We start from the raw sequence: 12505 nt of genomic DNA, 5'->3' as shown, positions 1-12505 counted from the left end.
CCTGATGGTGGCACACTTGTGCCCCTTCCTGCTGTGCTCCCCACTCCTCTTACGGGAGGACATTGCTTTATGCAAGAAAAAAACTTTATGTACTAACTTTAGTGTACTGAAGACTTGTGCCAAGCTGAATAGCGTATCACACACAGCACAGTTATCCCCAAAGTAGCAGAACCGGTTAGTGCCTGTAAGCATGTACCCACAGTGACTCACGCCCCAGCTGCCACTGCTCTGTGTCCCCTCCAGCTTCTGACAGAAGCTTGTGCCGCCGAGAACACTCCTCAAATGCCACGCCATTTGTGCAGCTTACTGTGTATGTGCGGCGTGCTACGTGCACGCCCGCAAGCCACATGCAGGCCAACGCGTCAAGGACACGCCCGTTCCCGGCTCCATATGCATGCTCGTGGACATAAAAGAAGCAGAACTTGCGTGCGATCACCTGCTACTGAAAGCAATGCGGACTTTGCCATGCTTCGGACCTAGAGCCACAAAGGGGAGCGATTGCGCAGCCAGGATTTGCGCAGAACAGAACCTGTCAGTATCTGTTCCTGCACAGCAAGCATCAGATTTTAAGAACAGACTGTAAGGCATCCAAGTTACGCTTGTCACAGTAAATACATACACGGTCCCTAGTGAAGGCATAAAACATGGCACCCGGCATCTGTTAAATCAGAAGGTAACAGTGCAACATAATTTAAAGTGAACTTACCATTCCTGCTGCCGGATTCGGTCTATAACAAGAATCCAATCTTCACCCATCACGGCGGGTCCTGTCACTTGTCGATCATCAAGACCTAGGTCCCCGTAATTTTTGGGGCCACTCTCTTGGACCTGTAGAGCACCCTGCCGGAACGCCTTTGGGGTTGGTCTTACCAAGGGTCCGGATCCCAGGGTCCAGCGCCAAAAAAGGTCGCTTACAGGCAATACCTTGTTTTTCCATTCCTGAGGCTCAGGTACCATCCTTTTAGTCTTCCACTTTCAGATGGATCTGATTACCAATCCTCTTGGATCCAGAAATCTTAACCGGGATTAGAACATAATCTTTTTTCTTCTTCTTTAAAAAATAAAATCTGGAGAGCTTCTCCAAATGTGACCATCACCTCAGACACTGGTGAAAAAACTGAGGAACTTCCTGTATGAGACAGGTTATATAGAGGGGGACTTCCTGTCTTGTTGGTTGCCAGTGTCCATTCACCTATAGGTGGCGTATAACCCAGATAGCAATGAATATGGCTGCTCTGTGTCCCGTGATTTACGATAAAGAAAAAAAAAAAAAAAAAAAGAAGATTATCTGACTAAAAAGAAAAATAAATATTTTACCTGAACATATCCTTTCAGGCTGCTTGGGGTTTTAAAATCTCCCTTCAAGATCTGCAAAAAAAGTATTGCTTCAGTCAAACATTAAACACTATACACATACAGGCTGTACTGGCAAAGTAATCTAACAAAAACATAAGACGTAATGGAGCAATGAAAATATATTTTCCTCAATCTCATACATCAACACCAATAAGAATGTGTAACTGCTGTGAGCTACAAACCCAAACCTTAAAGTGGTTGTAAACCCTCACATATACTCAGACATACACAGTGAAGTGACTGGCCTCAGGTGATACACAGGGATGAAACAAATTCTCCTACATCAGTTGTACTTGTGTAACTGCAGCTGTCTTTCCCCTTCATCCATTCAAAGTGCATAACTTACACAGGATCTCTCGGCTCTAAAAAGTAGGGGGCAGAGAGCTGAATTTACATCAGTGAGGAGGGATTGGAGGGATGAGACACATCCCCTGCACACAAGTACAGAGATGAAGCGGTCAATCACAGGCTGTGCCCTCCCCGCCACCATTTTTCTCTTGGTGTCAGGAAAACTTGTCAGTGACTCAGGCTGTGAAAAGTAAATGTTTAGTATCTTTTTGTGGTGTTTGAATCTGCAGCCACAGGACTGCTCAGCCTTCTTTGGCTGTCAATGCCTGCCGTGAAGGAATGGTCTGATTAGAAGTAGGCGGGCAGAGACTGACAGATTGGTTTGTATGCTGGGTAGCCTACAGTCCTCCCCCATCTCCAATCTGCTCCAGCCACTCTCCAGCTCACACACTGCATCAGCCTGCCCTGACTCCAGCTGACAGTCTGGGCAGCCTACAGCTCTCCCTCACGTTCATCTCCTGCCGACTCCTCTCTTCAGGTCCTGGCAGCTTCTCTTCTCCAACTCACACTGACTTCATGCCTGAGGCTAGGAGTCAGTGTTAATAGCTGTCAGCCACCTAAAGAGTAGGACTCCTTCATCCTACGTGCAACAGTCCCCTGATGTGTCCGCAGCTGTGAAGGCAGGGAAAAGATCACTACTTCTAACTGGGAATTAGAGAAACTGAGAGCAGATCAGAAAACTTCTATTGGTTTGTGGCTTCTAGCTGCATCTTGCCTGGCCAATGGGGCTGGGGGAGTAAACACATGGATCACACACTTCAGAAGTACGTTCCCATCTGAATGCTCTGAACGTTTTACAGAGAGGCTCCTGTGAGGAGTGGCACAAGTCTGACCATGCCAGCAAGGATATGTTTCCATGCTTAGCGTGGTCAGTTTGAAACAGCAACCACAGGAAGTACTATATATATGACTAAACAAACATCTATGGATTTGTTTTTATTTTTAGGGTAACACTTTAATATGTAAACATGGAACACCGCAAATTTCCAACTGGCTGATCTTGTTTCATTGCTGCTGACAAATGATTGAATACTTTCGGGCAGAAATGTGAATCTAGACATTGTCAAAACCCAGGTATTCTATCCCGCAAAAAGTGACCAGAACTTCTAGAGGCACTCTTCTCCGGGCCCTCCTATCAACAGTGATATGTGATTGGCAGTTTCAATATAAAAGGCATAGAGGTCAGGAGGTGGCAAATTGGATCAGAAGCTATGGTCAGTAGAAGGAGTGAGCTTGGGCATCCTTCAAAACGGTCTCTAGCTGAACTCCACACTTGTACTATTTCTTGTAATCCAGTGAACTGAAGACTGCTTCTTTGTTTACATGAGCATCCCGAGGTTATCTCTAGTCAGTCAATGGTAATATACCAGAGATTCCACATACCCAGGATGCTGAGAGGACAACCTAAGCGCACGCATACACACATCAGAAAATAATGGGATTTTTGTACTTACCGTAAAATCCATTTCTCTTTCGTTCCTCGGCGGACACAGTGCTCCATAAATCATAACTAGTGGGTTATATTGGAGGAGTAGGACTAGGCAGAACAAAAAACACCTGGCTATGCCTAGGGGCTGTCCTCAGCTTGTATATAACCCCCCTCTCTGCTCTAGGTAATCAGTTTAGTAGCAAGTAGTATTAAAAGTATCAGAACTCCATAGAGGGGTGGGTGCTGTGTCCGTCGAACGCAGAGAAATTGATTTTACGGCAAGTACAAAAATCCCATTTTCTTTTGTTCATCGATGGACACAGTGCTCCATTAATCATTACTAGTGGGACGTCCAAAAACAGTGCCAAAAGAAAAATGAGGGGTGGGGAAAATAAACCCTAGGCTAAACATAAGAGCCCTTAACCAGGAAACAGGAGCCCAGTCTGAAAAGTAAAGGTTTAAAGAAAAAAAAAAAAAAAAAAAAAAAAAAACACACCTCACAAGAGGGTACAGCCCCTCTTCAAAAAGCAGCCTGCAAAACTCTGCGGCCAAAAGAAGCATCCACGGATGCCAACGTAGCTACCTTATAGAATTTTGTAAAGATATGCACCGACGACCAAGTGGCCACCTTGCAAACTAACGTAGGCAAGGGAATCTCTAATATTCTCAAATGGCGGTTTCTGGAGAACCAAAGTACTAAATTTAAATCCCATGACAGCATAAGAGACTGTACAGGTGGAGCCACAGGTCGTACCCCCTGAATGAAGGTACGAACTAAAGAGTGCGTGGCTAGGGGTCGCTGAAAGAAGATTGCCAGGACAGACACCTGGCCCTTGATGGTACTCAAAACTTAAAACCAGCGACTGCAAGGCAGGATGGTAGATCAGCCCTTGGGACAACTGGTCTTCTCAGAGGAAACCCCCAAGGAACGTTTACAGCCACCAGGAAGATTGGAAGATCCTCGCTCCTAATTCCTTGCAGGAACTGCAGAAGGAGCCTTAGCCGAGGATACTGGCCTCACCATGGCCCTTGAACGCTTGCGGCGTCTATTAGAGGACCCCGTGACCTCGTCACAAACTTCGGAATCCTTCTATGGAGCCGAACCTGCTAACAGAGCTGCATGTAAGACTGTGCAAACAAAACTGTCTTGAAGGTGGATACCACCAGACTCAGAAGCTGTGTGCAAAATGGGAAAGAGAACTGTGCGACAGCAGCCGGTGAATCAGGGCCTATGGTCCCTGAAGTTTGTGCAGAGGAAGGACCACCCTGGTCAGAAATAGAATCAGACCTAGGTAAATCAATTCCCTGGAAGGTGATAAGGGGGACCTTAGTTAGTTCAGACATCACCTGAACCTTTGCAGGAATTAAATCCACACAAGGAAACTCAGGACCTAAAAAGACCTGAAAAAGACCAGCTTTATCCCCCATTTTGCGGATCTCCTTGATGCCCACCAAAGTAGTCCACAGGGCTGGAAACCAGCAAAGATGTCCCCCTACCCCAATAATTGGTGAGGGCAGACCTTCATGCTGAAGGAGTCTTGTCTGCTTGTCTGGGGAAGCTAGCTCTAGACTTACTGGACCAAGGTTGCTTGGAACCTCCTGGGGAACATTTAAAACATCTATTTCCCTTATTCTCCATCCCAGAAGCACAAAATAATTATTTTCTATGGGCTGAGAAGGAGGGCCCCCGTCTGCGGCGGGGCTCCATTCCTTTGCTTGACTGTGGCAGGAAGGTACTCTTCCCTCCGTGATACCCTTAATAAGGTCACCCAGGGTAGCACCAAACAAGTGATTGCCTTGAAAGGGAAGATCAATGAGAGCTTTCTTAAAGGCTTGGTCTGTAGGCCAATTCTTAAGCCACAGCATGCGCCTAATCACCACCACTGAAACAAAGTTTGGACAGCGCAGGAGCTGCATCCAAAATAAACTGCAGCCCATGGACCAACTAATCTGCTAAATCAACATAAGCAGCGGGGATCTGCTCACCCCCAGGCCTTGTCGCAAACGTTTGGTCCATTCAGTTAGGGTCTGAGAGACCAGGGCTGAGGAAGACTGGCCGCAATGCCGAATCAGCCACAGTAAACATGCTGCATGCCACAGCCTCCGCTTTGTCAGCCGGGTCCTTAACAAATGGTAATGCCTCTACTGGGATCATGGTTGCTTTATTCAACCTGAAAACAGAAGGGTCCACCACTGCTGGACTAGCCCACTTTTTTTTTAAACGTGACTCCTCAAAAGGGTAACGTACAGCAAAACGTTTGGGGACCACAAAGGGTAATTTTGGTTATTCCGATTCCTTACAGGAAAACATGTCAAAATAAGGCACATGAGGAAACGCCTTTGGAGTACGATGCGACTTGTGCATCCCAAACGACAGAGCCACGTCCGTGGCTAAATCAGCCGCATCCTCCATTTTTAAAGTCTCACGCACTGCAGTGAGAAGTGCGTCTACCAGTGCCTTTTCATTCGCTGCTGCCACCATGGAGGAATCATCCTCACTATTGGATGAATCAGGGGGTATAATATTAAATCCCCCTGGACGGGCCCTCCAGACTACCAGGGCGGGACACACATTATCCCAGGACCCTTACAGAGTGGGGATAGCGGGGGGAGACCCCAGGGGTCTCTGCTGCATTCTCTGCCCTGGGACCTCCACCAGACTCTAGGTCCAGCCAGGGGGGGAATGGGAGTGGGGAGAAGCCCAGCTCAGTGAGGGATTTAAGGATGAGAGGAGGGAACCTTCAAACAGGTCCTACTGTCCCTGGAGGTTACCCGCGTCCACCCCAAAGAAAACCACCAAAAAGGGGAGAGGGGGGACTGTACTTACACTTCCATAGTGCGGATAACACTCTAGAAAGAACCCCTCACCACCGAAGTAGGGGAGCTGTCGGCCAAGGGATCACTGCCCGATCGTAGGCGATACTGTGAGATGTTTAACTTGCGTGCCAGCCTTTGTCCGTGAGGCTATGTCGCGGCCGACCTAGCGCGTAGCTGCAGTCTGCACGTGCTTGCTGGCGGGACCACTGGATCTAGATTATCCAGCCTGCCAGTTGATTGTAGATCTCCCAAGTGAAAACAAAAAAGATGTAGGAAAGGAGAAAATTGCTAGGACCAGAGATCCCAGCCAGGAGCTTGGGTCCTTACTAGACAGATTAAAACTGATTACCTAGAGCAGAGAGGGGGGCTATTTAACAGTTAAAGGACGGCCCATGGGTGTAGCCAGGTGTTTTTTTGTTCTGCCTAGTCCTACTCCTGGAGGAGGCAATATAACCCACTAGTTAGGATTTATGGAGCGCTGTGTCCGTCAAACGAAAGACAAATAACCATTTTAAAACTTCTAGAAAAAAACTATTAACACCTCCCCCCCCCCCCCCCAAAAAAAAAAAAAAAAAAAAAAAAAAACATCAAACCATTAGTTTCCTTTTACTACAAGCCACAAATAGTCATGCTCTCTGATTCTCTGTTACCAGATGTGATTATAACTGGCCATACACAAACGAGGTGGATGAAGGATGGATGCCAGAATACACTGATCAAGGATGTCCTTTCAACAGAAATCAATCAAATGGTCAAATTTGATCAAGCAGGGACTGCCAAACGTTAACTAAAATTCAGTTGGTACCTACTGAACCAGACAAATTTTGATGTGTGTATGGTCAACTTAATCTGTTCTGATGATAGAATAGAGATATCATATTTCTGCAAGATAAGTATGTTTAGTAAAATTAAATCATAATACTTACTCTATGAGTGTTGTTGACAACTATGGCATCTGGATTACCATATCTTGGTGGGTTGGCATAGGGATCATAGCCCAGTCTGGCAAGCATTGGGGCAATGCGAGGCATGTCTTCTACAATGTCTGTAGGAAGTTTCCCAACCCACTTAGACAGGGCCTCAAGGTTCACAGGCTTCATTACTTGGTCCGTTGACTTTTCAGTTCTGAAAATACAGAGCCATCTATTAAGGACAGGAAAGAAGCACAAAGAGACAAGAGGACTACATTTCCATTTCCTTTGGTCAAAACGGTTTTTAAACTTGTGAAATACAATGTAAGCAATTGACTGTTTTAAAAATTATAATGCAAGCTTATTTAGGGAGCAATATATTATAGTCCTGAGTATGACATAGTCTCCTGAAAACGCAAGCGCTAAACGCGGGTGAACGCGTTCGGTCGCATTTTTGCTTTTGAAACGCCGGTAAACACACGTTCTGAACATCCTGAACGCAAATAATTGCTTTCCAAAAAAACGACACTGAACTCAACTGCCTGTAAATGACTGTAAACGATAACGCTCGCAAAAGGAGGTCGTCAAAATAGCATAGTACCGCAATCCCCCCATGGCGTAAAAATGCTAGCGCTGGGTCTAACACTTTGTGAAGTCCCGAGGAGCAGAGGAGAGACCAAAGGGTAACGCCACAAACTGATAATGCCCTTCCACGGCAAAGCGGAGGAAGCGCTGGTGACCGGTACATATTGAAATGTGAAGGTAAGCATCCTTGATGTCGATAGAGGCAAGAAAGTCCCCCTGATGCAGAGATGCTGCCACTATGCGAATGGATTCCATTCTGAACTTCTGCAACCGCACAAAGCAGTTCAGTGCCTTGAGGTCCAGGATTGGGCCCACCTTGCCTCCCTTCCTGGGAACTATAAACAGTTTTGAGTAAAAACCTTGAAAAAGACTATCACCCCTTGAAGTAACCGGTCTTGCTCTGCCCCAAACAGACCCTGAAAGTGGTCCGGAACAGGCGCAAGTTGGAAGGAAAGAACCTTGCCGGGGGGTAAGAGCGAAACTCAATCTTGTAGCCGGACTGTATGACTTTGTGGTCCCACTTGTCTTGTACCAGGGAGGTCCACAGGTCTGGAAACCAAAGAAAATGTCCCCCCACCCCCGATACGGGTAAGGGCGCACCTTCATGCTAAAGGAGACTTGTCCGCGGGTCGGAGAAGCCCGCTCTCAACTTGCCAGACCAAGTTTGCTTGGTTCCACCAGAGGCGGCCCTGAAAGGCTTTGATCCCTTGTCAGTCGCCCCTGAGGGACGAAAAAACTTCTAAAATGAGCAGAGAAGGGTGGCCTTGCCCTTACAAGCCTGCAGAAGAAAGATTGAGACCTGGAGGGCCCCACAGTCTCAGAGGGGGATCAGGTGGGGAAATGTGCCCAAAAGACTTGAGTCAATAGGACCCCACAAAAAAGGTGTAAACATTGCTAAGGGACACCCCCTCTGACAGCACCACTCAGTCACCAGTAACAGAGCACCTAATCGATCCTCAGCAGAAAGGGAGAGGACCCCACCAGACTCAACATCCAGCAGAAACATGCACCTGCAGCCACCAGGATTCTGCACTCCATGTGCGGCGATTAGGAAGTGAAAAGATCTAAGAGTCAGCACCAGGGTATGAGGAGAGGCTCTGACTGCAGAAATCGCCGCCCATAGGGCTCCACTGTCATGACCACCGCTATTTTCAATGGCAAACCACTGCAAATCGGCCGCCGGACTACACAAACATGGCTGCAGTGCATGGAGCACACGGGTTACAGCAAAATGGTTGCCCCGCGCGGCACCACAAGGCTTAGGGACCCAGGAGAGACCTCTAGGCTTCAGAAAACAGGACAGGCAGGAAGAGGGGCCCCTGGCAGGATCCGCCACTAGGTACAACTCCACCACTCCTCAGCCGATCACCGTCGGCTCACCCCCCCCCCCGCCAGAACAGCACCCTGCCCCCACACCAGGAGGTGAACCAGGCCACCCCACAGCCCCAGGGCAAGTAAAGGAGGAGGGAGGGGGGTGGGGACAGGAAGGAGGGTAACCCTGGGGTCCGACCGTCCCAAAGAGGGCTGCCTATGTCCACCCCAAGACCCTCAAGGGGAAGAGGGGACAGTTACTTACCACACCTGGAACCAGGCAGGCACCGCTCCGGACAGAATCTCCTCTCCATCGAAATGGGAGGGGGGGTCTATCAGCCAGGAGAAACAGTGCGACTCAGGCTGAGACCCAGTCATATGCGACCCGCAAGGCGTCTAAAGCGCAGGCCAGCCCCTGTCCAGCCCGTGCTCACTGGCCAGACAGAGGTGACCACTGGATCTAAATTATCCAGCCCGTCGCCCAGTCTGGCAGTTGATTGTATATCTCACAGGAAAGAAAAAATCTATCTAAAAAGAAAAATTCCCATCAAGGAACTAGGTCCTTACGCCTGACTAGGCAGAAAAGTACCTATAGCAGAGGGAGTTTACTACCTGGGACTGCCCATAGGCGAGGCTAGACTTTTTTTTCCTGCCTAGTGTCCAACTCCTGTAGGGGGCAGTAGAACCCAATGGTTAAGAAGATTAGGAGCTGTGTCTGTCAATGAACTAAAGAAAAATGATTTTTTCCCGCCAAAAAATTTGCATTAGGTAAACCACTGCGTAAATATTGTGTGACTTAAAAATAAATACATTTGTATAAAGAAAGTTGCAACAGCCATTATTTTTTTCTTCAGGGCCTTTGTTTCATAAAATATATAAATGTTTTGGGATTTTAAGTAATTTTCTAGAAACAACATGTACATGAATGTGAGAAATGTCAAAATTGGCCTGGTCTTGAAGTGATTATTAAATGAGATATTTTATAGAAAATGGTCACAGGGCACAAATCTTGCATGGTATAGCCATTACGGATATTAATTGTGACAAGACAATACAGTATATTCGTCAGATAAGAACTATACTGCTTTCATTTTAAGGATGCATTTAACAGGCCAAAGCACAATTAAAGCAACAATTAAGTCCACAATACTTACCTCCCAATTGTCTAACATCCCCAAGGTCCCTTGCTTGCATCCTCTCCTTGGAGCCAGGTTTTATCTTGATTGGCTGCTGCGGGATGACGTAACTCCCAAGTATGCACAAGAGTTCAGTCATCCCGGCACACAGGCACCATGCCAGAAACGTAAACTGTGCAACACATTCAACTCTTATCTGCAATTAACAACCGACCTGCTTATAAGCTTTCCATATTTGACTAGTTCCGCTTTAAGCAATGTGACCACAATATTGGATTACATCTTTTATGCTCAACTGCCTGTCTGCTGGCAAGGACCATCCTGTTGTTCACCTTGGACGGCAGCAGCCAGATGTATTATAACACTTCTAAAGTACTGTGCATTCCAGCACACCTTTCAGCAAAACATGGTACACAATATATTTTTAAGAAATCCTATGAAAATAAAGGCTAGATAGAGGTAACAGATAGTCAAGCCTACTGGACTTTCTGAAATGAACACAAATATAGTATGAAGAGTAGTACTTACTTTGAGAGAGACACTCCTCCGGGTTTCCCAATCAATTCCTCATGATGCAGCACAGCATCATCCCAGGGTATGCTCAGAAAGTCTATAATTGCTTGCATCGTCTGCTTAGGGTGCAAGACTAACTGTTCATAATAAACAGGAAGGCACTTCCGCTCCCCTATTTCTAAGCACTGTGCGTACATAATCTCTATCGCTTTGTTCCACTTGGTGAGGCAGTCTCTATAACTGTTTAAATCAAAGCCAGCTATAGTTATCTTCCTAGTGATCATGGAATGTACAGAGGCACGTCCATCCCTTATCATTAAAAGAAACTTTGAATTTGGGAAGAGTTTGGAGAGATAAACTGATGATTTCAAAGTAAAAGGATCTTTGTTACATAAAAGTTTTGCAGGTTCTCCATGTTTGGCTATGATTTCTAGTATAAATGCCTGTACAGCAGCATCCATGACATGGTCTGTTACACCAGCTTCATCAAGGCGCATCTTTTCACTGCCAGATTTTGACCATGCTTGGCGCATTGCTAAAATCCTTGGAATAATACGAGTTTCTTCTCCACATCGGACATCGGGATGAGCATCCAGCATTGCTCTCATCAAGGTTGTACCACTTCGTGGCACTCCACCAATAAATATAAGCGGCATGTCTTTACTGTATCTGTATTCTATGTTATTGGCATCCATCATTACTAATTCTTCACTCTCTGGCTTCATGACGCCATGATTTTTCCTGCCATATCCTTCATCAAGAATCTGCTGACATTCTAACATCTGTTGGCCAAGGTGTGCAGCTAACGCTGCCAATACAATGAAGGAGAGCACTAACAGCACCTTCCTCGCAGTGAACCGCATTCTTGCTGGTCAACATACGGAAGCACCTGGGAGGAGCTGGTAGACTTTTAGTTTGGTAATGTATCCATGAGGATCCTGAAATTCCAAAAAATAAAAAAATAAATTAGATTTACATAATGGATATACTGTAAATGAAAATGTTTTTCCTCTGGCTGTCATGCTGACCCTCTGACTTCATCATACTGTGAACTCTGACACTCTTCAGTTGAATAACTATTGGATATTTCCTTGCACACACAAGCTGTAACCATGAGCTCTCTCTTGACAAAATGGCGGCTCTTAGAAAAGATACATTTCATAAGGACATCCATGCCACAGCTGCGATTAACCTTTTAACACAGTTCAGCCTTTTTTTTCATAAAAACAAGTAGCTTACCAGTGTCTTCCTTCGGTACGGCCTACAGGGCATCTCTGGAATAGAGATGGGCTTGGGCGTGTTCGGGATCCCACCTGCCCGATCCCGCCAGGAAGCCAACACTGCACACCGCTAAGCACAGGCAGTGAGAGAGACATTTCTCGGTCTGTGCAGCTGCAGACCGGAAAATGTCTCACTGCCTGTGATTAGCCGTGTGCAGTTTCGGCTCCCTTTTGGGATCCCGAACACACCCGAGCCCATTCCTATTCTGGAAATACTCCGGTCCAGTAATAGTTCAGAAGAGAACCCTAGGCAGATACCACATCACATTTTGTATTTTATGAATAAAATGTAAAATACAGGCACAGTGTGGAGTTCAGGCACAGTGTGGAGTTCAGGCACAGTGTGGAGTTCAGGCACAGTGTGGGAGTTCTCTTGGACAGCAGAGTTCAGCATCCATAAGGATCTAGGTCTTCAGAAAAACGATTGTGCAGTCAAGGGCTGAAGTGGAAAACCACTAAAGTAACATACCCTTCAGGCTAGGATGCCCTACTATTGTGGCATTATTAATACAGCGTTAAAATAAACATGCAGTGGGCGGAGCCACATATAAATAAATATGTAAAAAATTAGTGATATCGAAACCAGTGTTATTAGTAAATTACTCATTAAAAAAAAGATTGCAAAAGAAATAAAGTGCTACAGTGTTATAAATGATGAGTTGGTGATAGTGATAAATTATCAAGTAAATAAATAAATAAAGTCCTTCAGACCAAATGTATATCCAAAGTCCCAATATTGTGTGCTGAAATTTACAGTCAGCCACGTTACTCTTTAAAGGTGCTATAGTACCAAAATAATCCAAAAAGAATAGGTGCTAT

The 12505-nt window shown here is 46.1% G+C and overlaps 1 protein-coding gene across 1 annotated transcript in view; it reads right to left on the bottom strand.

Moving 5' to 3' along the window:
* TPST2 (tyrosylprotein sulfotransferase 2) overlaps nt 1-11348 on the bottom strand; it is a 33080-nt gene extending 21732 nt beyond the window's left edge. The window contains exons 1-3 of the mRNA XM_082253207.1: nt 10422-11348; nt 6877-7075; nt 1318-1368 (exon numbers count right to left, since the gene is read on the bottom strand). Of these exons, the coding sequence (XP_082109333.1) occupies nt 1318-1368; nt 6877-7075; nt 10422-11269 (1098 nt within the window). The 5' untranslated portion in view covers nt 11270-11348. The remainder of the gene's footprint in view (nt 1-1317; nt 1369-6876; nt 7076-10421) is intronic.
* Between the last annotated feature and the right edge of the window lie 1157 nt (nt 11349-12505).

This window comes from Pelophylax lessonae, assembly GCF_965119305.1.
Source record: "Pelophylax lessonae genome assembly, chromosome: 1".
NCBI lineage: Eukaryota > Metazoa > Chordata > Amphibia > Anura > Ranidae > Pelophylax > Pelophylax lessonae.
This window is presented reverse-complemented; position numbering and strand designations above follow the sequence as displayed.